This window comes from Macaca thibetana, chromosome 6 (genome assembly GCF_024542745.1).
Source record: "Macaca thibetana thibetana isolate TM-01 chromosome 6, ASM2454274v1, whole genome shotgun sequence".
In the NCBI taxonomy this organism is placed as follows: Eukaryota; Metazoa; Chordata; class Mammalia; order Primates; family Cercopithecidae; genus Macaca; species Macaca thibetana.
This window is the reverse complement of record NC_065583.1, coordinates 176,230,618-176,255,576: the sequence shown is the minus strand read 5'-3', so window position 1 is coordinate 176,255,576 and position 24,959 is coordinate 176,230,618. Positions and strand designations below refer to the sequence as shown.

The window sequence follows — 24,959 nt, the reverse complement described above, 5'->3', positions numbered from 1 at the left end:
CAGAAGGCTGCACGCTATAGGTTTCCAACTACATGACATTCTGGAAAAGGCACAACTATGGAGACAGTGGTTGCCACGGGTTGGGGGAGAGAGGGATGAACAGGCAGAGCACAGAGGATTTTTAGGGCCGTGAAGTTCTCTGGATGAGACTGTAATGCTGGATCCATGTCATTGTACCCGTGTCCAAACCCACAGAAGTGCAACACCAAGAATGAGCCCTAATGTAAACTGTGGACCTCAATTAATATAATGTATCAAGAGTGGCTGCATCATGACAAAGGTATCACACCAATGCCGCCTGTTAGCAGTAGGGGGGACTGGGGGAGGGAAGGGCTGGGGTGTGGCTAGAGGGAACGTTATACTATCAGCTCAATATTCTGTAAATCCACAACTTTACTAAGAAACTTAAGTCCATTCATTTTCTAAGAAAGGGCGTCCCCGAAGCTGTGGGGGGGGGCGCTCCTTTTGGGGTGGGCTGGAGAAGGCCAGGCTGAGGGGATGAGGACAGCATTCCAGGCAGAGAGTGTGTGCGGTGGGCAGGCGGAGCCCAGGCAGAGGCACCCCTGGAGGAAGGGCCAGGCGTGCAGAGGCCTGGCGGCCAGTCTCCTCTTGACCCACCTATCAATTCTGACTCCACGGTGCCGACACTACTGTCCAGCGTCACCAAGATCAGAGCAAATACCAGTCCCACTTTTCACTAGAAGATAAAAGGGGGAAAGGCGGTTACAGAGGTTTCCACTGCAGCAAAACCCAAGAGAGCGGAAACTGAGGCTGGAGAATTGCCTCCTGCAGCGACACTGAGACTTCGGAACCTGGACACCAGGAGGGTGAGGGAGGGGGGTGTGCACCTACTGTGGGCTGCGTGGTGTGGGCTGGGACCACTGAGACCCAGCTGCTGAGACTCCAGCAAACCACAAAGCCAGGGATGCTTCTGGAACACGACAGTGGCACTGGTTACAGCCGGGACGCAGCAGCCCCTTTGGGGTTTTGACTGGCAACATTTACCTCGGGCAGTGTCTGGGAGCTCCATTTTGTTGATGCTTTTTGGGGAGGAGAAAGGCTGGGAGGAAGGCTGGTGCATGGCACAGCCGCTGTGCCGGGACGCAGGTGCTAGATGGGCCCTCACACACGGGAGCCCCACCCCCTGCTCTAACAGAGCCCAAGTGCCCCCTAAAAGCATGTGGCCCCTCTGAGGATGCGGAGTGGGATGGGAGGAGAGCGCCAGGCGCACGAGTGATGCCCAGGGTCTGTGCCACCGGGGTGTGTGAGGCAGAGAATGCGTCAGCCCCGTGGGCAGTTGGGTGGGTCCTGACCACAGGGTTCCTGAGACACGGTGGATGCTGAGACGGCCACGTCTGACTTCCCAGCACACACCTGCCGCCTCCATGCAACACATGTGCTCCTCAGGGGCCCAGGGACAGCTCTGGTGGGCAGACAGCAGCCCTGGGCCCCCCTCGCCTTCTCCCCCTGTGATGTTGGTACACAGTAACGCAGCTCTCCCATTTGTCGGCACCTCTGGCAACAGGGCTGTGCCCGAGGGCTCCTCTCCCTCCGAAGGCAGGCGGGCCACACACAGCCACTGGAGCTTCTCCTGGGAGCAGCGCTCAACCAACCCAAGCCAGTTCCACCTGAAGAGACTCCCCCACTGTGTGCTGGGTGTGGGCGGCAGGCAAAATCCAGAGAAGCAGAGACGATGGTGCCTGGCAAGGCCCCAGCCCCGGCTCGGGAGGGCACCCTGCTTTCTGGGAAGAGGTTACTTCCCTAATCACAGTTGACTCTAACTAATCCTAAAATTAACCTTCAGATCTTGAGAAAACCAGGATTAAGACAGAAACCTGGAAGTGGCGCTCACATGGGTAAACCCTTGGGGAGGCGTGCTCAGGCCGTCCCGGTGCCGATTCCCAGACGCTTCACACGCGTGCTCAGGCCGTCCCAGTGCCGGTTCCCAGACGCGTCACACACGCGTGCTCAGGCCGTCCCGGTGCCGGCTCCCAGACGCGTCACACACGCGTGCTCAGGCCATCCGGGTGCCGGTTCCCAGACGCGTCACACACGCGTGCTCAGGCCGTCCTGGGTCCGGTTCCCAGACGCGTCACACACGCGTGCTCAGGCTGTCCCGGTGCCGGTTCCCAGACGCGTCACACACGCGTGCTCAGGCCGTCCTGGGTCCGGTTCCCAGACGCGTCACACACGCGTGCTCAGGCCGTCCCGGTGCCGGTTCCCAGAGGCTTCACACACTCCCTCTTCCTCCCTGACCTGCGGTCTCCCAGGCTGTGTGCCGCCAGGGCTGTCAGTCCAGGGGCTCTGTCCCTCGGGGGGCTCTGAGGCCCAGCCTCCAGCCTGCGCCCTCCCTCCCCAGCTCCGCAGAGTCACCCAAGACCAGTGGCCACTGGCTCCACCACTCCTGGGGCCCACCTGCCCCCCGAGGCCCATCGGGCCTTGCCTGTCGGGGGCTTTGCTCACTGTGGTCCCTCGGGCAGCCCTGCCCAGTGGGTCCCACAGCCAGTAGGTGGGGAAGGAGTGCTATGGCCCACTGAGGGCCTCTGAGGACCGGGTTCTAAGGGGAATCTGTCTTCACTGTCCGGTCAGCCCCGTGTCCTCTGCACCAAACATCTGAGGCTGAATCTGAGGACAGAGCCCCCAGGAGCTGCTGTTCTTCCGCACTTTGTATCACCCCCAAAGCTCTTAGAAACAGGTGTTTTCAACTTTCGAATTCAGACTTGCAAGAAATCTTTTCCCAACAGAGAGCTCAAACCCTTGGACTTTGGCATGGCAACTCAGCAGGCGGTGAACTTGGAAGTTCCCTGATCCGAGGAGGAAGGAGAAAGGAGGAAGCTGCTGGTGCCCCCAGGCCCAGCTCCTTCCCTCTGCCCTAGCCCTGCACAGTCCAGAAGGGGACCCTGGCTTTGTCCCTGCCCAGGGCTGGCTCCCAGAACCAGATAGGGGGGACTGGCTGGGATGGCCCAGCACAAAGCCCTCAGGGATGCACTCAAAGGCCGCCCTCCAGAGACCAGGGTCTTGGCACGGGTCACCTGGTCTTTCCCGAAGGCAGAGCCTTCCATGAGGAGACGTGGGGAGATTTCTCGGCCCCCCACCCCCCACCCCAGAGTCCATGCCATCAACCTGGAGTCGCAGTCGCGGCCCTAACCATCCTCCCCAGCACAGCAGCACCAACGGCCAGGCCCACTCCCAGGATGTGCCCCTCCTGTTTCTGGAATTCCCCCTGCCCGGGGCAGCTATTACAGCCCCTCCTGCTCTGCCCGCCCCTCCCTCCTTCCTTTCAGGCCCCTGTGGACGGTGCACACATGGGAACCCCTTGGGCACCCCAGCTGCTCTCCTGACTCCGCCTGGGCACGGCCCCAGGCTCCATCTCAATTCTTCCTAGACTGACAAGAAGAGGCTTTGGAAATGGACTTGACACACAGCCAGCCCCAAGGGAAGGCCGGCAATCGGACAGAGCAGGGAGCCCAGAGCTCAGGCTGGTAAAGGTACTCGCCAACGTGAGGGAGCCACCCAGAGCTCACCCCAGCTCTGAACATGGTCATCACATGGCCAGAGTGCAAGGACCACCTTCCGCTTCTCCTCCACGGGTTCCCCTGCTCCCTAGACACACACATTCCCTGCTGCTCCTCAAACACCCACACATTACTGCCTGCCACTCACACACCCATGCACAACCCCACCACTCACACACCCACATACACTCCTCCGCCCCTTACACACACACACTCCCCTGCCACTCACACACACTCCCCCGCCACTCACACACCCATGCACAACCCCACCACTCACACACCCACATACACTCCTCCGCCCCTCACACACACACACACACTCCCCCTACCCCTCACACACACTCCCCCGCCACTCACACACACACTTCCCCTACCCCTCACACACACACTCCCCCTACCCCTCACACACACACACACTCCCCCTGCCCCTCACACACACTCCCCCGCCACTCACACACACACTCCCCCTACCCCTCACACACTCACACACTGCCCCCGGCCCTCACACACACACACTCCCCCCCGGCCCTCACACACACACACTCCCCCCCGGCCCTCACACACACACACACCCCCCGGCCCTCACACACACACACACACACCCCCCGGCCCTCACACACACACACTCCCCCCGGCCCTCACACACACACACTCCCCCCCGGCCCTCACACACACACACACTCCCCCCGGCCCTCACACACACACACACCCACACACACACACACCCCGGCCCTCACACACACACACACACACACACACCCCCGGCCCTCACACACACACACTCCCCCCGGCCCTCACACACACACACACTCCCCCCCGGCCCTCACACACACACACACTCCCCCCGGCCCTCACACACACACTCCCCCGGCCCTCACACACACACACACACACACACACAACCCCGGCCCTCACACATACACACACACACCCCGGCCCTCACACACACACACTCCCCCCGGCCCTCACACACACACACACTCCCCCCGGCCCTCACACACACACACACACACACACCCCCGGCCCTCACACACACACACACACCCCGGCCCTCACACACACACACCCCACCCCCCGGCCCTCACACACACCCCCCCCACCCCCCGGCCCTCACACACACACTCCCCCTGACCCTCATCCACACTTGTTGCCTCAGGCACTTGACTCTGGCTATTCCTTCCCTGAACATGCTTCCCCCAACCCACAGGGCTGTGGCTGCCGCTCCGCCCCAGGGATGGCTTCCTGGCTGTCTTTGGTCCTTGGTGTCCTCCCAGGAGTGCTGCCCCCTGGGATATTTGGGTCTCATTTGAAGTGGGATCCCCACTGCCTATAGGGCGTGGTGGGCACTGAATGTTTATTGAGTGAATATTAAACTGGAGAGCGCTCCTCTATTGCCCAGAGCTCTGGCTGCTGCAGAGTCCTGCTTGACTTTGCATACCTAAAAGTGGTTGGCATGCTAAGGGTATTGGCTGCCTGTGACCCAGGTTCCACTCTTTGTCCCAGGAGGGTGCCAGGTTGGGCAGTCCCAGCACCAAGTCAGGGCCTGCCCAGGGTGTGTCTGCATCTTCCCAGGCCTGGCAACATCAGGATGGGCTGGGTTTGTCTGTCTTATTCCAGAAGGCATAGCTAAGGCATAGCTAAGATTTCAGCTGACAGTAGAGCATGTTTTAGGCCAGGTGAGTGTGGTTTCTCTCCGGGCACATGACCCACTCCTGGGAAAGCTCTGTGTGGGGCCGATGGTGCTCACCATGCTGAGCCCAGATCTGCCAAAGCTCTGAGCCGATGCTGCAATTGCTTGTCAATGATCCCACTTTGCAGGTTAAGTCTGCCACTCCTTGGCAGGCGGCGCCTCTAAAGCCATTGTCATCCGGAAGTAGGTGTGCTGCTCACTGGAGGCGCTGTGGTAATTTAAGGAAATAGTTTAGCCAAGGAGCTGAGACAGCCTCTTCCTGGGCCCAGTGTCCAGATGGTTTTGGATGAAGCTTATACATGGTAAGCCAATGTTTATCCCTCCACTCCTTTACTCTCCCATGCGTGCATTCATCCATCCATTTGTCCATCTACTCATTCATTCATTCCTCCTTGTGGGTGCATCCATCCATCCACTCATCCATCCATCCATCCATCCATCCATCCATCCATCCATCCATCCTTCCACACATCTACCCATCCATCTGCCCATCCATCCATTTACTCATCCATTCACCCATCCACTCACTCATCCATCCATCAATCCACTTATCCATCCACCATCCATTCACTCATCAGCCATCCACCCATCTGTCCATTCACTCACTCACTCATCCATCCATCCATTCACTCATCCATATATCCATTCATTCACTCATCCATCCATCAGTTCACTCACCCATCCATCCTTCAGTCCACTCATCCATCCATCCATCCATTCACTCATCCATATATCCATTAATTCATCTGTCTATCCATCCATCCATCAATCCACCCATCCATCCATTCACTCATCCATTCATCCAAGCCATCCATCCATTCATCCATCCACCCACCCATCCATTCACTCATCCATCCATCAATCCACTCATCCATCCATCCATCCACCCACCCATCCATTCACTCATCCATCCATCAATCCACTCATCCATCCAGCTATCCATTCACTCATCCTTCCATCAATCCACTCATCCATCCATTCACCCATCCATCTATCCATCCATCCACTCACTCATCTATCCATCAAACCACCCATTCACTCATTCAGATAGCCATTTATCCATCCATCCATCCATCCACCCACCCACCCATCCATCCATTCACTCATCCATTCACCCAAACCATCCATCCATCCATCCATCTACCCATCCATCCATCCATTCACTCATCCATTCACCCAAACCATCCATCCATCCATCCATCCATCCACTCATCCATCCATCCATCCATTCAACTCATCCACCCTTGCATCCATTTGCTCATCCATTCATCCATCCATCAATCCACGCATTCATCCATCTATCTATTCAGTCATCCATCCATCCAGGTGTCCATTCACGTGCTCAGATCTGCAGGGCCCTGCTGGGGACAGGCACTGGGGACACAGGAGGAATAAGACAGACAATCCCTGCCCTTGTGGCACCAACTTGGTTGAGCCAAAAGACCTTAGAGGAGGAGGTGCCCTCAGGAACTGGGAAGAGGAAGGCTCTGAGCTCAGGAAAGGAGGGGCAGGAGAGATGCTGAGTATGAAGGGATGAAGCTGGGGTGGGTGCATGACTTGGGGGAGGATGGCGTCTGGCACCCCAGGACCTGGTACCCTGAGACCTGGCACCCTGAGACGTGATACCCCAAGATCTAGCACCCTGAGATATGGCACTTCATGACCTGGCACCCTGAGACCTGGTACCCCAACACCTGGTACCCAGAAACCTGGCACCCCAACACCTGGCACCCTGACACCTGGTATCCCAAGACTCTTGTCTCAAGGGTGGATGGGGAGAGCCTTGGCAGCTTCATCGTGCACTGAGACTCCTGGGTGTGGGACTCGGCCCAGATGCTGGGCAGATGATGTGCAGGATGGGAACCCCAACTCTAAGCATGCCCCAGTGCAGCCCCTGGCTCCTGGAGAAGCCGGTGGTAGGGGCGGCCACGCTAGGGGAGTTCAGCCATTTCTGCGGTAGACATGAGACTGCTTAGGTGCTGGAGCTTGGGCTCAGACAGGCATCTCAACAAGCCTGTGTGGTCACAGGGAGCGCCACACACGCCCAGAGGCGGGGAGCTCCCAGGGTGGCAGGGAGGGGTTGGGGGAGCTGGCAGCCAAGAGTGACTCACCATCCCTCTCTCTCTCTGGGCCTCTGGCAGAGCTGCCAGGTACCCACAGGGAGCCCTGGTGGTTCCTTCCCTGCCCCAGATGCTATCAGCACTTCCCAACCTTTGCCCCTTTCCTCAGGATTCTCCTGGGCGACACCTTAGCTCCAAATGCCATGGATTGTTTTACAGCCTACAGCTGATTCTCCTGTGGGCAGCTCCTGGAAAATGAGACTTCACCCCTTCAGGGCCAGACCCTCCCCTGTGGAGACTCCTGGGAGAGTCCTTGCTTCCAGGCCTCCTGTGAGGGCTCCTGACTCCAAACCCACTGAGTGCACATCTCCTGCCAGGACTGGGATCCACGGGGCCCTCTCACTGGTCCTCTCCTGGGAGGGCTGGGTCCCCTGGGGACTCTGCTGCCCACCCTGGCCTTCTAGGCCGTCCTTGTCCCCAGACCCTCCTTTCCTATGCTTCTTCAAGGAGAATCTAAGGGCAGTTCAACTGGAGTGGGTAGCAGATATGGTGGGGGGTAAGCGCTGTGCGCATTGAGGGATTCCTGCCTCCAGGACCAGAGCACGTGCAATAAAACCATCCACCCCAGGAGGTGAAGATGACCCCACAGCTGCCCTCACAGCCTGGGCACCGAGTGCCTGGTAGAGGGCTGCACCTTGGAGAAATCCACAGCTTAGGCAGGTGGTCTAGGCAGTATCACACCCCCAGTGGCAGAGACCCCCTGGGACACCCTGGGTTAGATAGCGGGGGTCCGGGATCGAGTGCCGGGTTAGGGCAACCTCCTGCACCCCACTCAGACAGCAAGGAGGCACCTGGTGCCTCAGATTTGGGACCCAGAGCAGGGAATCTGGCGCTCAGGGATCTGGGTCTTGAGCCCTGTCCAGTTAAGGAGGAGGTGCTGCAACCCCAAGGCTGAAGCTCCTGCGGAAAAGCATTCCCACACTCCCACAGGAGAGGTGCACCGCTCAGAGATGGGGAGGCTGCTCTTCTGACCCTGCGCCCCAGTGTCCTCCCGACCCTCCTATGGCTGTGCGAGGCACTGCAGACTCCAGATACCCGTCTCGCTCCCACCTGCCCTTCCAGCCAGGGCTTGTCAAGACGTGGGACAGCCTGGGCCTCCCCCCTCAAACCCCTCAGCAACACGAACTCCTCTTCCAGAGCCTGTCCCACCTGCCCGCCCCCACCCAGCCCCACTGTCCTGGTTTCCCCGTGGGCCATCACTGCCGCTGCTCAGGTCCTACCCCCTCAAGGCGCCACCTCCCTGAGCCAGCGCTGCCCAGCTCTGGAGTTTGGGTCCATGAGATGTCGGCTCCCACACCTCCTGTGCGTCCACAACCCAAGGGGTCCCCACGGCCAAACACTTGGGGACAAATAGACGCAGCTGGGCTTAGAATCCACTCCCAGCCCCAGCCCCTCCCCAGTCTCCAACATCTCAAAATTTAACTCCCCCAATTCCCTTTTGGTCGGGTCCTGTTGCTCGTGTGTGGCTGAGCTGCGAGGCGAGGTCAGTGCAGCAGAGTCCCCCCAAGGGTTGAGAACAGGATGGGACCAGGAGATCTGGCCCCTGCTGTGTCACTGATGACCCTGTGACATTCCCACCCCTGCCCCAAAGAGGCCCTGCGGTCCACCGCCCTGATGCCCAAGGGAAGCTCCTCACTGTCTTCCCAGAATCTCCCCAGTGCCATTCTCTGCCCCATGGCCAGTCGTCTGAGAACCCAGATCTGACCACATCCACTCCTCACCACGACACTAGGTGGGGACCAAAGTCCTCCAAGGCCCGTAGCTGAGTTGCTTGGGCCTCCCCCTGCCTCCCTCTGCTTCCCCAGGGACCCTCCTTGGGCCTCCCCTCTGGCTTCTGACACCCCCATCTCCCTCTCCTTCCAGGGGCCCATTCCTGGCAGTCCTGACACCTGCTGCTGCCTGAATCCCACCCCAGGGCCCCCACCCCAGGGCCCCCACCCAGTGCTGCCGGGCCTGGCGGTCTCTGCAAGGCGCAGCCTCAGCCCCCAGAGGAAGCCCAGGAAGGAAGGAAAGCCTGGCCCAGGGTCCCCAACGCGGACGGTGCAGGGTGAGGCGGGGATCTGGTGGGCACCTAAGGCCTAGAGTGACCCTGGTGTGGGTGGCTACAGGCTGGGGGCCCCCAAGGGGCACAGGAAGAAGCCCCCTCACCCTGCCTGAAGCAGACACTAGTCCCTGCCGCCTCCACTGCTAAAGACTTCCTCATCCTCTCAGTCTGGGAGGTCTGGGCTGTGGACTGGCTCCCTGGCCTTGGCCCCTGCCTCCCCTTCTGCATTTTAAAAAGATGCTGTAACAGGCAGGGGAACCCCCAGTGCACACAAATAGGGGACTTGTGGGGAGCCCCTGACGGAGCCCAGACACGCAGCCTGAGGCTGGTGGGCCAACAGCAGCACCGGTTCCTTGCCCAGGCACCTGGGCCACCTGCTGAGGCCCCAGCCCCAGCATTTGCTTGGGGCAGCTCTGGCCCTCTAGCCATCCTCTGTCCCAAGCTGCCTGGAGTAGAAGCCTCCTGGGATCAACATTGCTGTGGGTTTCAGGATCCCGGGACTCTTATTTCCCCAACTAGGTTACAAATTGAAGAAGCCTGTAGGGTTTTTATGGTATTAGGTCTAACATTTAAGTCTCTAATCCATCTTGAATTAATTTTCGTATAAGGAGTAAGGAAAGGATCCAGTTTCAGCTTTCTACTTATGGCTAGCCAATTTTCCCAGCACCATTTATTAAATAGGGAATCCGTTCCCCATTTCTTGTTTCTCTCAGGTTTGTCAAAGATCAGATGGCTGTAGATGTGTGGTATTATTTCTGAGGACTCTGTTCTGTTCCATTGGTCTATATCTCTGTTTTGGTACCAGTACCATGCTGTTTTGGTTACTGTAGCCTTGTAGTATAGTTTGAAGTCAGGTAGCGTGATGCCTCCACTATTCACAATAGCAAAGACTTGGAACCAACCCAAATGTCCATCAGTGACAGACTGGATTAAGAAAATGTGGCACATATACACCATGGAATACTATGCAGCCATAAAAAAGGATGAGCTTGTGTCCTTTGTAGGGACATGGATGCAGCTGGAAACCATCATTCTTAGCAAACTATCACAAGAACAGAAAACCAAACACCGCATGTTCTCACTCATAGGTGGGAACTGAACAATGAGATCACTTGGACTCGGGAAGGGGAACATCACACACCGGGGCCTATCATGGGGAGGGGGGAGGGGGGAGGGATTGCATTGGGAGTTATACCTGATATAAATGACGAGTTGATGGGTGCTGACGAGTTGATGGGTGCAGCACACCAACACGGCACAAGTATACATATGTAACAAACCTGCACGTTATGCACATGTACCCTAGAACTTAAAGTATAAAAAAAAAAAAAAAAAAGAAGCCTGGGGCTGTGAGTTAGAAACACTCAGGACGTGTGAGAAATTCAGCAAATGTTTGGAAAAGCAACAGGAATGCAGCTCTTTTCTGTTGGAAGAGACATTTCTGTTTGTGTAACTTGAGACTGAAAGAGTTTGGCCAATCCCTGATCATTTTAAACAGCAAAATGTGCCAAGCAGTTTAGTAGGTTCGGACCCTGGTCTGGGGGCTGTGGGCATGTGAAGGAGGCTGGGTAAAGTGGGAGAAGTCCCGCTGTGGTGCAGGCTCAGGCCCCGGCGTCTGTGAAGGCCTGGATGTGAGGGTCCGCTGGGAACACAGGTCGTGCACCCGAGGCTGGCTGCACAAGGAGGACGGTCTGGGCCAGCAGAATCTGAGAAGTCCAGAGTTCACAGGGGAGGGGTTGGGGGAGGAAGCACACAGGGAGGGCCAGGGGCTGCGTTCAAGAGGTGTGGCTGGCAGAGAGGGGATGGAGGGTGGGACAGCCTGGGGGCCAATCAGGGCAGACCCAGGGCAGACCTCAGCTGTGACTGCCGGGGCTGCAGCTTGGACAGTGGGTTGAGGGGATGACAGCGAGTGTAGAGGGAAGGTCTGGAGAGGTCTGTGCCGGTGGGATGCTTCGATGAGCTCTCACAGCTGCGCGAGGCGAGGCTCTTGCCTCCCAGGTGGGGCCAACAACCCCGGGACAAAGACAGCCGCTCACTCGGTGCTATCAGGGTGGGCCTTCGTAAAGGGCCAGCTCCCCAGGAGATGCATTCTGGGACCGCCCTGCCCCCGGGACTTGCTGCTGGAGCCGGCAGCTCCTTGCCCTCAAGGACGTCTTTCCAGAACCAGTCCAAGTGTCTGGGAGACCCGAAGGCTTTTCCTGGTGAATAACAAACTCTGAGGCCAGGCAAAGCCCCGGTCAGTGTGCCCTCCCTGCGGGCTCCCAGGCGGGGCTGGCTGGTGCCTGGTGGCTGTCTTCGGACCTTCAGATGCCAGATTCTGACTCTGTACACGGGGCTGAACTGGGAGAGGCCCCAGATTGTACAGAAATTACATATTCAGGACCAGGCGCGGTGGCTCACGCCTGTCATCCCAGCACTTTGGGAGGCCGAGGCGGGTGGATCACCTGAGGTCTGGAGTTCAAGACCAGCCTGACCAACATGGAGAAACCCTGTCTCTACTAAAAATACAAATTAGCCGGGCTTGGTGGCACATGCCTGTAATCCCAGAGAGGCTGTGGCAGGAGGTGGAGGCTGCAGTGAGCCGAGATCGCGTCATTGCACTCCAGCCTGGGCAACAAGAATGAAACCCCGTCTCAAAAAAGAAAAGAAAGAAAAGAAATTACCTATTCAGTTTACACCAGCGGGACACGCCCGTCAGAGGAAAGCAGGGTGAGCTTTAGGACTGGGCGACCGCAGAGCCCAGGTTGAGGCTGGACCTCCCTGATGCCCCAGGGGACCTTCTCAAGGAAATCACCTGTAGGAGGCAGCCAGCCTCAGAGACTCCCCCACGGCCAGCATCGCAAGCCCCCAGTGGAAAGCACAGCGAGGCCAGCGTGAGCCCGGAGAGCAGGCAGCCCAGGCCGGGAGCTGAAAGACACCGGGGTGAGGAGGAGGCTGCAGAGAAGGGAGGAGGCTGCAGAGAAGGGAGGAGGCTGCAGAGAAGGGAGGGCGCGGGAGGGCTCAGAAGAGCACTTAGGAGACAGAAAGCAAACACTCAAGGGGCCTGGAGGGGAGGGGAGACCCTGGCATAAATAGGGCAGGCGGCAGGCGTCACTGAAGGAAAAGGCACCTTCTCCAATCAAGCCTGCTGGGCGTACCAGGTTCCACCAAGGCCAAGGTTCTCTCAGCTGTTCTCCCCGAAGCCTGTCCTTCCCCTGTCCTGCGTGGGCGCCCCTCCTCGGCCCCAGCATCCAAACCGCCGCCCCCTGCCCACCCTGCCCCAGTCCAAAGCCGCTCTGGAAACCTGCGGCGGCGCCTGCTGCTCTGATCTTGCTTCTCCTGGCCCCACTCGTGTCCCCTAATCCCCCCTCTACACAAGTGACCACCTCTCCGCCACCCCTGGAGAGACCCTCCCCTGTGGGCCAACACATGAAACTTTGATCCCCACGAGCTCCTCAGGAAGCTGACCTTCCTGTCACCTTGCCAGGAGCTACCTGCCGTGCCCACATTACTGGTTCATTGGCGCAAGTTAAGGAGAAGAGAAATCTGACCGACCGGGATTTTCCAAAAAAAAAAAAAAGGAGGCCCGCCAATGGGAACGCTGCGCCGGTAGGGAGGATTCTGCTGGGTTTCATGCGGGTGGCACCGCTTTTCCTTTCTGCCCTTGTAACGCACGAAAAAGCGCCATCACTCCAAGGACGTTTCTCTAAAAAGATTGAGTACCCCCAAGGAAACCCGGCCCCAGGGACTCCCCGGGCGCGAGCAGCCTACAGTCTGCGGGGCTCGGAGCGGAGGCCGGACGGAGACCCCACAGGGACCCGGGAGCCGCGAGCCAGGGGCTCCGAGGCTGTGCCCCCGCCGGGTAGGGGAGACCCTCGGGACCCGCAGGGGCGGCTTAGCGCGGCCAGAGTCGCTCCCGAGTCTCGCTCTGCTGGACCGGAGAGCCAGACTCTCCCGAGCCGCGGCCGCCCGGCTCCGACCTGATGGGCGCGGCCACAACGAAGCCCCCAGACCCGGCAGAGGCGGCCGCAGACCCCGCGGGCAGACCCGGAGACCCCGGGGCCACCTACCGATCTTGGCCACGCTGGCCACGAGGATCCAGAGCGCGATGACGTAGGGATCCTGCACGTGGGCCCACTTGAAGGTGACCACCTGGAAGCCCCCGCTCTCGCCGTGCGCGTCGCCGGGCTCCACCTCCACGCCCCCGGCCCGCGCCAGCCCTCCCAGCGCCAGCGCCAGCAGCAGCCCCCGGCCGGGGCCCCGGGACCCGAGTCCCCACATCGCCGCCTGCTTAGTGCGGGGCTGGGACGCGCATGTCGCGGGGGGTCCCGGCTGGGCTCGGCCGTCGCGCGGGGCTGGGACCCGGCGAAGACCCGGCGCGCTCCGGTGCCGGTGCCTGCGACAGTCCGATCCCCGCCCGCCGGGGTGGCCTTTAATCCCGCGGCCCCCTCCCGCCCCGGGGCGGAGCCTGCCCGCCCCCGCCGCGCACTCGCGAGCGCGGACACCGCAGCAGCTCCCGGCACGCCCGCCCCGCCCGCGCACGCCCACCCGGCGCTCCCCAGTCCCCACCCTTCCCCGGAGCCTGCGGCCTGGAGGTCCGGGAGGTCGCGGCAAGAGCGAGCCCGGGACTGCGCGACCGCCTCCCTGGGGCTGGGGGCGAGGGGAGCACAGCGCGGGGCGGCGGGACAGGCGGTTCCCCGCGCCTCTCGGCGTCCGCTCAGCTCGTGGGGTGCCCGGGCAGCTGCGGGTGCGCTCGCCCCAATCCTTCATAAACGCGGGCCCTGGGGCTGCGCAGACCTCACAGGGCGGCCCGAGGGTGCACGGGGCCCCCGGGCCTCACGTCTCGCTGTGTCTTCAGCAGGAACCTGCATTCCGCAGCCGGACCGGCCACTTACCAGAAACCGGGGACGCCCAGACCTGGCGTGGTGCGCTGGGAAGTCTCTCTGCCCCTCCCCTCGCCGGCCGCATCCCCCACCCCAGGCTCTGTGGCCTCCACGCCCCGGCCCCTGCCTTCTGACCTCCACCCAAAACACTTCGATACCCCCAGGGCTTCACACTGATGCGGGGCCTCTGCCCACAGCCCACTCTGGCAGCACTGGCTCCCTTAAGCATCTCAGACTCCACTATGCAAACCACACCCGTTTTCCTCCAAGCCCACCCTGCAGCCTTCCAGCCCCAGACCTGGGAGGCACGCGGACTTCTTTCGCTCACCAGGGGTTTCCAAGCTCTTAGCATATGTGCTCTACCTTCAAAATTCGCACAAAACCAGCAGCTTCTCAGAGCCTGCCTGCAGCCACTTGCAAAGCCTCCTGCTGGGCCCTTTGCCTGCCCCTTCAGTCCCTCCTATTGGGACCCTCCCTCTCAGAGGAAAGGCTCAACTTCCCCCAGGAGCTCTGACCCCAGCCACTGCCTAACACCCACCCCCATGCACGCCACAGCCCACACTAGCAATCGGCCTTTGCACACCCTGCTCCCTCTGCTTGGACAGCTCTTGCCTGCTCCCTTCCTCGGCTCCCCAGGGGTTTGGCTCCAATGCCACCTTCTTGTCCCACCCCCCACCCACTCAGCTCACAACTGTGGCTGCTGAGTTCCCGCATCCCCTGCTTACTCAGCCGGGGCTCAGCTCACCTCTCAGCCCTGGGGGCTGCTGGCTTTGACCTTGAGCTGTCTGCCCTCACCCTGGGAATGTCTGCTCCACGAGCAAGGGGCTCACGCATGCATCCCCTGAGCTTAGAAGAGAGCTGGGCACACAATAGCACTCGCAAGATAGTGGCTGAGTGGATGGATGATAGGTGGACGGAGGGCAGGTGGGCGGTAGGTAGGTGCGGATGGAGGATGGATGTGTCTTCTGACATCTGAGTGTCTGTGGGGGCTGCGGGGGCTTGAGGAGGACAGTGCTGAGTTGGATGACTTCATCCTGCGAGGGCCCCAGTTTCATGCTGATGGAAGTGGCCTGTGTAGCACAGGCAAGTTGCCTTCAGATGGTGCTCACCTGGTGACTCGGCCGCTGAGTGGCATGGAGGGAGGGTAGTCCTGGGCTGGGCCGCCGTAGGGTCTGGACAAGGCACTGGGGGACTGGAAGTGTGTGACAAAGCACTGGGGGAGTGGAAGTGTGTGACAAAGCACTGGGGGACTGGAAGTGTGTGACAAAGCACTGGGGGACTGGAAGTGTGTGACTGGCCACTAGGATGGTCTTATGAGGTGGGTGCATCGGAGTCACTCTTGGCCTGTGTCCTTGCCCCACCTGCCTCTGTCCCCCACTCCACTATCAGCCTCTTGTCCCAGAGAAAAAGCCAGCAGGACAAGAACAGGATTCCCTCCAGTCATGGTTCCCGGGTGGAGCCTTTAGGAAAGACATCCTCTCTGAAGATGTTGCCCTTGCATTCCACAGGAAGGCCAAACTCCCACCGGACCAGTGTGTGCCATGATGCCCGCTGGCCCTCTGGCCACCCCACCCCCCAACCAGCCTGTCCTAAGAGCCAACAACCTTTCTCCACAAAGCTGTTCAAAGGGCAGAGCAGCAGTCACTGCCTGGACGTACAAATCCAGAATGGACACCAGTGCCAGGCGCTGGCTCAGGTGGTGTGCTGCCCATACCACCACTGCCCCCCACAGCAGGAAGGGCTGCCTGATGGAGAACAGAAAGGCAATGAGCCCCTGAAGTGGCATGGCCAGAGCAGGGCACACCCCACTGCCCACAAGTCCCTGCACAGGTGAGAAGTGTGGCTTTTTGGCAGCATCTCAATCTGTGAGCATTTGGAGGATGAAATGCAACTGCATTCCACAGTTGCTGGAGGGCTCTGGGCAGACGGGCGCTGCCCCAGCCTGCGATGGGCATGGCTGTGAGGATGCCAGCCTCATGCAGAAGCCAGTCTAGGGGATTATACAGGGTGTGGACATCCACTCTTCTACCCGCAGACTGGGGCCACGAACCCCGCCCTCTAACTGGGTTGTGGTTTTAGACAGGGCTGTGGCACCCCACCACTGCAGGGCCACCATCCATATCAGGTGGACTGTATGAACCATGCCCCTTGGAATTGCACAGTGTACAACCTGCACATCCTCATGGCCAAACAGACCCAGAGACGTGTGTGTGTGTGAGAGGGGGGTCTTGGGAAGTGTCCTAAAGACATTCCTGTCCTGTGGGTGGTGATGATCTGGTAACTGCCCTACCACCTCCTGCCTCAGGCAGGCACGCACAGCATTCTGGATCCTTCCACCGTGGCCAGGAACCCTTGTGGTCCCAGGACCCTCTGTAGGTATGGGGGTATGGGAAAGGGCTGTGGCTGTAAAATGTATTTTAAAATGTGGAAATAATGAAAAGCCAGTCCAAAAATAACTGTAATCTTATACCTAGCTGCCACAGCATCTGAGCTTCAGGATTAATAAAACTGAATACACCTAGTCCGTCACATTAATTTCCTGCCATGAATTTCACCGTATGGCTTGTGAAAGTGTCTTGTGGATAAAGAGGCGCATCCATTCATCCTGTCGTTAACAATACTCAAGAGAAGAAAGTTTTTTTAAGTAACTTCCAATGCCTGAAGCCAGGCAGGAGATGGGCATCACCGCCCACTCCAAGTTTATTTTCGACCCAGACTTGTCAGGTGCCCAGTCTTCTTAAGGAATGTTTTATTCCACTGGGAGCTGCACCTGCTGGACTTCCCTTCTTCCACACCTGCTGTGAGCCAGGCACATCTCAGCTTCAGGCAGGAGGCCCGTCTGGGGGATGCTCTTCCAGGAAGGAGACCCCCACCATGCCACCTCCCCTCAATGCCACACTTATTGGTTGTTGGATCCGTGGGATACAAATGTCTTTCTCAAAAGCAGATTTGAGCTCAGCCCTTCCGTTTCCCGGGTGCCTCTGAGGCCTCAGGTGGGACCTTTCCTCTTCTTCGGAGATGGACACACTCTTGACCAGCCTGGAGCTGGAGGCCCTGCAAGACTTGAAGCCCAGGGCTCTGGTCCGTCCTGCCCGGGTTGGGCCTGGGGTCTCCTCACCCACGGAAACTCACCTTTCCCAGCTTCCTGAGGGCACCGGCCCGGGTTGGAGTCAGACCCCCACTGTGAGACCTCTGCCGGGGTAGCTCAGGGCCTGCGTCTGAAGCGGCAGCTCCGCCCGTGGGTTGATTGGGGAGTTCAGGGGCCCCGGCGCTGGGTGGGGAGCTCAGGGCCTGTGGGCTGCGCAGGGAGGGGCGAGGGGCTGGGGGCGGCGCCCCAGGAGTGTCTCTGTGCCCCACGGTCCACCCCAGGGCGATCGCGCTGGGGACCTGGCAGGGCTCGGCCGGCTGCGGGGGGTCGTGCGCTCCCTCCCGGCACCGTCCCTGAGCGCGGCCCCCGCCGGCCCGACCCCCGTCGCCCGGAGCCCCGTCGGTGCCTGTCGGGGTTGCGCGTCCTCCCCTCCGCCCTCGGGGACAGCCCGGCAGGCCACGCCACTGAGCGCCCGTCTCCGCATCCGCATCCGCATCCGCATCCGTCCCGCTGAGCGCACAAACCCTCTCCGCTCCTGTCCCCCCGCCCCGGGCGCCTCTGCTGCGGTGTCTTCGCGGTCCGCGGAGAGGCGACCCCCTCCCCCGTGGACGCCCCTCTCCCGGCCCCCGCCCGGCACCGCGCCCGGCTCCCCCGCGCCCCTAGGTTGAGACCTCCCGTCTCTTCGCCCCTCCCCACCCGTCGCCTCGCCACGTCTCCCGCCACGAAAGGTGCTGCGGACCTGGCGGTCATGGGCGAAGCGGGCGGCCTCCCCCGGCCCGGGGCTCCGGGATCCAGGCACCAACAGACCCGGAGGGACCGCGCCGCCCAGGGCAAATCCGCCCACCCCATCGCCCAACACAACGGGAAACAGAAAACCGAATCCAGCCATGTGCAGAGACCAGCCCAGCTCTCTGGGAGACCAAGGCGGAAGGATCACTTGAGGCCGAGAGTTCGAGACCAGCCTAGGCCACATAGTGAGACCCTGTCTCTAAAAAGCATAATAAAAAACAATAGCCGGGTGATGGCGCTCACCTGTGGCCCCAGCAACTCGGCAGGGGAAACGCTTGGCAAACAAAGAGTAAAAGCAGATTCCTTTAAGCTGATAGGTAACATCTGTAAGGCCGGCAGGTGCTGGCACTCAGGAAGGCTCCTCTGAGGCAGGAACGTTGGCCACCTGCCCCCACCCTCAGCCTCATCTTTGGAGCAGGTGCTGGCACTCGGGAAGGCTCCTCTGAGGCAGGAACCTCCGCCGCCCGCCCCCACCCTCAGCCTCATCTTTAGAATGAAAGCAAGCACCTGCCTGTGGGCAGCTCAGAGGCCGCTCCTCGCACACTCTCAGAACTGGCAAGAGTTAGCTCAGCAAGGCTGCCGGCTACAAAGCCAATATTCCACCATTAATTGGATTTCTATGCACGAACAACACACTTTTTAGAAAATGGAAACATTTAATAGTACTATTCATGCAGCATCAAAAATATGAAATACCTAGGAAAAATAATCTAGCAAGGAGTGTGGCAGAAATTTGTAGGATAATTCAACAGTGAAACCAAATGGACATGAGCTTTCTTTGTGAAAAGGTTTTAAATGATGGATTTAGTTAATAAATATTAGGTGGTTTGGACTTTTTGTGTCCATTTTGATAAATCGTATTTTTTTGACTTTTTGTGTTCATTTTGATAAAGTGTGCTTTTCAAGAAATGTGTTCATTGCATCAAAAATTCATGTTTATTGACGTAAAGCACGTAATGTGATTGTCACCTCCCCTATGTCCATAAGACTCTACAGTGATGTCTCCCTTTTGTGCCTCCTGGTGATAATTTTTGTCTTCTCTTTTTTAATGATCAACATTGCTAGGAGGTTTATCAACTTTATTCGTCTTTTCACAGAACCAGATTTTGGTCTTGTTGATTCTCTCTAATTTATGTCTTTCTTCTCTTTCATACATTTTACTATTGCTTCCTTCCTTCTACTTTGTTTGCCTTTATGTGATGTCCTTTTTCTAGTTTCTTGAACTGAAAGCATAGGTCACTGGTTTCAGAATTTCCCCTTTTTAAATGTGTAACTTTTTCAATAAGCTGTGGATTTCTCCTTGGTGACTAGTTTTGCATATCCTGGAGGCTTTCATATGCTGTGTGTTCCTCATTGAGCTCAAGACATTTTCTGATTTCTACCGTGGCTTCTTCTTTGACATATGGGCTATTTAGAAGTGTGTTGCTTAATCCACAATTGCTTAATTTCTAGACATTTGGAGATTCTCCTCTTATCTTTCTGTTACTGAATCAACTGTAATTCCACTCAGCCCAGAGAACACAGGCCGTGGGACCTCAGTCTGCTTATGTTTGATGAAAGGCGCTTTGCAGAAGGAATCTGGCCCTCAGTCCTCTTGCGTTTGGTGAAAGGTGCTTTGTGGGGGGAACCTGGTCTGTGTGGGTGAATCTGCCTCAGCCTTTGATGCAGTTCTGTGTTTTGTGCTCTGCTCAGACTTAACGGGACTTGTAGGATGCAGGGACACGGCGTTCTAGGTGTGCCGGTTTGTTCCCGTTGAGTCTGAAAATCTTTATCTTCCAATGCCTTTTCTTAGTTAGTATCATCCAGACAGACGGCTGATGGCAGCCCCCCAGCATCCTCACGCTGCAGCTGGCCCGCCTGTATGGGCAGCAGGGTTTCTCCCTCTCATTGCCCCCGTGCCCGCCATGCTCAGGGATGTGGCCTGTGCGCCCCGTCACTGCTTCAGACCTGCTCAGAGGAAAACGAGCTTGCTCTGCTCTGTGTCCTTGGATGAGTTTTCTTCTGCCTCTCGGACTCGGTTCATTCCCCACGTCGTCTTTATCATTTGCGTCCCTTCAGCAAATATTTGCTTGAGCCGTGTTCATTACTGCATGAGGCACAGACATACCCTCTGAATGCAGGCAGTGCACGGGAAGCAGACCCTCGAGGGGGATGGATGTCAGAGGAGCTGCGCAGGCAATCCGTGAGCGTGGAGTCATCAGGAAGGAGAGATGCGGCCGGACTGGATGCCACATCCCACCACCCAGGCCGGCTCACCTCTGCAGGGCTGCGTTCCAAGTCATTGTTCACACAGAATTTGGCTGCAGTGGGTGTCCTTGAGTCTCTCACACTTGAGTAATCATCCAGGTCTCCTCCGGCTTCCTCTGAGGCCCCGGCCCCCTGGGGCTCCAGCGTGTGTCCCCAGCAGACACGGCCTGGCCTGCCTGGCTCGGCCTGGCATCTGCCCCCAGTGTGCGTTTGCCCCTCCTCCAGGAGATGTGCCCTTGGCCTCCCTCTCCTCCCCTCCAGGGACCCTCGTTCACTGCCTGGAGACACAGCAACAGCCCTCGCCACTAGCCTGAGGCTGGTGCTGGTGAGGGGCCTCAGGCCCACCCCCGGTCCTCAGACCCCTAGAAACACCCGGAAGTCAGGTGGAGCTGCAGGAGCTGAGACCTGGAGCAGGTGGCTGGCTGAGCTCGCACTGCCCTCACTCGGCATGGACCAGTCTTACCGTGCCTTGGAGCACCCCCCACAGAGCGAGGGTGGTAAGTCCCTTGGTCACAGGGCTGGGCATGCTCTAGGTAGTCGACACGTGTGTGCACTGGGTGTGTGGCGGGCAGGCACCATCACTCTTGCCGCTGTTCACCGGTGGGCATTCCCACTGGCCAGTGGAGGTGGCTCTGGTTGGGGTCACCTCTGTGCCTGCCCCACAGCCCTTTCACTCTGCCTCCATAGAAACAGCTGGAGATGGAGAGAATTGCTCTCTCAGGCAGCTGTTCAGTCAATCTTAGCTCACACTGGATCCCAGATCCATCCCTTCCCAGGAGCGCTCAGCTCTCCACTCTGCCCCATCCTGTGGCTTCGGCTTTGACCCAGACAGGCCGGGAGATCCCTGATATTTCTGGTCAGATGCCTGCTATGGGGAGAAGAAGAAAATTCTGGAGCTGGCTAGGCCCAGGTTCCCACCAGCCTTGGGCAAGATCTCTTGGACATTGACGGGCCTCAGTTTCCCCATGTGGCTATGGTGGCACACGCTGTGAACAGCTCTGAGCTGGACCAGGGCCTCAGTTTCCCCATGTGGTTGTGGCACATGTGAGTGGCTCTGAGCTGGACCAGGGCCTCAGTTTCCCCATGTGGCTTTGGCACACTCTGTGAGTGGCTCTGAGCTGGACCAGGGGCCTCACCCATGCCATGTACCTCAGCGCATCCCTGAAACTGTCAGAGTGGCCTGAGTGACCTGTGTCAGGCAGTGACCGCTCAGCCCTTGCACCTCAGACCTCCTGGATGGAGAGGACACTCAGCTCACAGGGCAGCCCGAGGAGAAGCCTCTGGAGCTGTGGAATGGCTCAGGCTGCCAGACTGGGGTCAGGTCCCCTTGGGCCTGAAAACAGTCACCATCTCAACCGGCCAGGAGCCCCACCTTGCCTGGAGTTACGTGGTATCAGGCCAGGCTCAGAGCATACACGGCCTGAAAGCCGTGACAATGGGCTGCTGAGCTGGGCTTTGTCTGGGCTGATGCTAGAGGACTTAGGGAGGCTCTCAGGTTCAGAGCCAGGGCCCCTCCTGGCACCGCTCAAAGTGCATCCTGCTCCCGGATACCCCCATTCATGGGCTGAGCAAAGGGCTCGGGGGTTGGCGAATTTGCCCCCATCTGTGGGGGCGAACACAGCTCTGTTGGCACAGTCTCTACCAACAGCATTTCTTCTCAAAAGAATCCAAGAGATTTCTCCAAAGAACAGCAGCTTTGTTCATGGGAATAAGTTCAGAACTCCTACTGGTGTGCACTGAAAACTGGTCATTCATGTTCTCATGCATTTGCCGCTATAGCCACATTCTTGAGTGTGAGCAAAGGCTGGGCTTGCTGTCCCTCCAGACGTTTGGGGAATTGGGGGCCACGCTGAGCCCCGGGGTGAAGTGGAGCCCTGGCGGTACTGGGGACCCACTGCAGGGGCAGGCCCATGCCTTCAGCTGGGTGGGTCACAGCCTGGCCCCCTCCTGACACAGCCTCGAAGGGCCTGAGAGGTGGGCACCTGTGGCGGCAGGAGGAGGGCTGGTTGCTGCCTCAGGATGTGTGGGGGGCTTAGCTCCTCTCACGACCGTGGAACCTCCATTGGTTTTGCTTTGAAAGTGGAGCCGCCTAGACTGGCAGGGCTCGGAGCAGCCAGAATTGGCCCCGGTCACCCTCGAGGCCCAGAGCCGTCGGGTAGGGGAAGGGCTGGCTTGTCACAGCCGTCTTGGCCTGTGTAGGGCTCTCCCTGTCTGGGGAGGCTGCATGGCCCTGCCGGGGGTTCTGTTCATACTGCTGGGCTGGGGACCAAGGTCGTTCACGGGCAGAATCTCTGACCCGAGTCTCAGCACCAAGGCCCCTGTGGCCACCCCTTCACCAACGCATAAACAGTGAACCAAGTGCCCGGGGTCAGTGGCCTTGTGGCCAGGGGGTTCTGACCTCCTCAGGGTCACCAGGCCCAAGCCCCCTCCCGGCTCTGACCACCTCGAAGGAAAAGGTGTTGCCTAAACCTGGAGACGGCGCTGGATGCCCAAGTGCACTGCTCCTGAGTGGAAAGTTCCCACAGAGAGGACTGCCTGCAGCCGGGGGACGCGGAATTCCTAGGCAGAGCGCAGCACTCATTTGCACACATTAGCCTTTCAGATCTGGACACCGCTCATGCCAGACCGGGTCGGCACAGAACAGCGGCTGGGGCAGGACTCCGTGTCCCTGAGCTCAGAGTCAAGGGCCTGGCACTCAGGGTCCCCCCAGGCTCCCTTCTGTCCCGAAGCCTCTCCCTTTACAGTCCCTGGACCCCACCGGCAGGTCCACAGGGAGGTGCAGGGCCGACGCCACCCGGTCACTCTCGACTTCACGCAGTGTCTGCACCGGATGCTGAGCCACGGCCTTCACTGTCTCTGGCCTAACCCTTCTGCCAGTGCCAGCAGCGGGAAGAGCAGTTGTCCACGGAGCTGCGTGGGAACTCACCACACCTGTGCTGACCCCAGCACACGCCTCAACCTCCCGCAGGCGGGGCTGGCTCAGCACAGGGTGGGGGGTGACTTGCCAGAGCCCGGGCAGGATTTGTCTCCCAGCCGGGTGCACCATGGCCCCATCCAGCCTGTCCCGGCCACTGCTCTGTGACCTCCCAGCCCTGTGGCCCTGCAGAGGCAGTTGGGCACAGACGGGGCAGGCCTGAGGCGACGCGCAGAGGGAAGCTGGCTGCTGGGACACTGCTGGGTACCAGTGCTCTCCTCCCTGTCTGAGTGGGGCCAGGTGTCCCCTTCAGGCCTGGCCTGTGACCCTGGCCTGTGACCCTGTAGCTCATGCACGAGGATATCCTGAGTTGACCCAACCTGCCCCAGTCACCTGCTTGTCCAGACTCCTGCGAGAAAACCCAGAGTGGAAGTGAAGACTCCGGTCAGCACCCCCATAGGAAGGGGGGCCTGGGGTGGGCGTGGAGCTGAGGGAATGGCGTTCCTCAGCAGTGCTGTGGGTGGTGCAGCCCCCTTCGCATCCCCTGGTAGCTAGCAGGACCCCACAGGCTCACTTCCGGCCCCCAGCTGTCCCTGGCTCCAGTCCTGGCAGGGCCCCTGTCTTCTTGGGGTGTGTGTTGGATTTTAGGTGTACGGAGGCCACAGATGGGAGTAAACTAGGCCCTGAGGATGGCTTGGAGATCTGCAGTGGGGTGGGGCCCTTGTCTTCAAGGCACATCTCCCTGAACCAGCCACCGGCAAGGCTGTGTGGACAGCCGGGACCACCAGGCTGGACCCCAGCAGAGGGCTGGTTTCAGCCACCTCCTATCCCTGGCCCTCACTTCACCCTTGCCCCGGCCTCCCCAGGGGCAGGACCCCTCCTCCCAGTTGAGAACCTAGAGGCCTCCCCCTTGGGGGTCGTTGTGGAGAACCCAGAGGCCAGTGAGCCTGAGGCCTCCTGTCTCTTTGCAGTTGGACACCACTGTGGGCCGCTGGCACACACCCTGCAGCCGGCGCTCGGTCCCGAAGGCATCTGTGCTCCCCTGTGGGCTCCGTGACCCTGGCCGCACCCAGCAATGCTCAGGTCTGCCGTGTGCACACAGAGCCCTGTGCTTCCCGCTCACCTCGCATGGGGGACTTGTGTGAGAGGTGTGGACTGTGGGGCCTGAAATGTGCTCCGGGGGCGGCTGCAGCCAAGGCCCCCTTCCCAAGTCCCGCTGCCCCTCCCAGACTGCACCGTCCTGGATGCCATCGCTGGGGCCCCACCACCGCCCACCCCACAGGACCGAGCCCGCAGCCCCCTCATGTGCTCCCCCCCTTCTGCCCACCCCACGGAGACCTTGCAGGACGCAGCCGTAGCCCCACCACACACTCCCCCAGGCACAGGCTGTCCTAGAGTCAATCGGGCTGTGAGGGAGACTTGTCTGGTGGTGGACGTGAACCCTGACTCTTCTTCCCAGAAAAGGAAGCCGCCAGGTTTATGGGGTGTAATACGGAGCAAGAATCAGTACGCTGGAGTGTTCTGAGTCACCGTTTAGTGGCCACTCCCCACCCGCAGCCCACCTGGGCAAGGTGAGCCAGGGACACAGGTGACAGCTTTGGGTGGAAGACAATATGCAAATCAGGACGTTTTTCCTCGTGGTTCAGAAGTGCTTCCTTGACAGGGCTTCAGCCAAGCCCCAGGCAGACGC

The 24,959-nt window shown here is 59.4% G+C and overlaps 2 protein-coding genes across 3 annotated transcripts in view; both read right to left on the bottom strand.

Moving 5' to 3' along the window:
- SLC9A3 (solute carrier family 9 member A3) overlaps window positions 1-13,756 on the bottom strand; it is a 47,189-nt gene extending 33,433 nt beyond the window's left edge. The window contains exon 1 of the mRNA XM_050795353.1: window positions 13,419-13,756. Coding sequence (XP_050651310.1) covers window positions 13,419-13,629 — 211 coding nt within the window. The 5' untranslated portion in view covers window positions 13,630-13,756. The remainder of the gene's footprint in view (window positions 1-13,418) is intronic.
- Window positions 1-24,959, bottom strand: part of CCDC127 (coiled-coil domain containing 127) — a 417,207-nt gene that overhangs the window by 280,130 nt on the left and 112,118 nt on the right. The window contains exon 1 of one of the 2 annotated variants that reach the window (XM_050795360.1): window positions 8,750-8,759. The exons of the other annotated variant lie outside the window; for it this stretch is intronic. The gene's annotated coding sequence lies outside the window, so the exon portion shown is untranslated. Of the gene's footprint in view, window positions 1-8,749; window positions 8,760-24,959 lie in introns of those variants that run through there. 2 annotated transcript variants of the gene reach the window in all.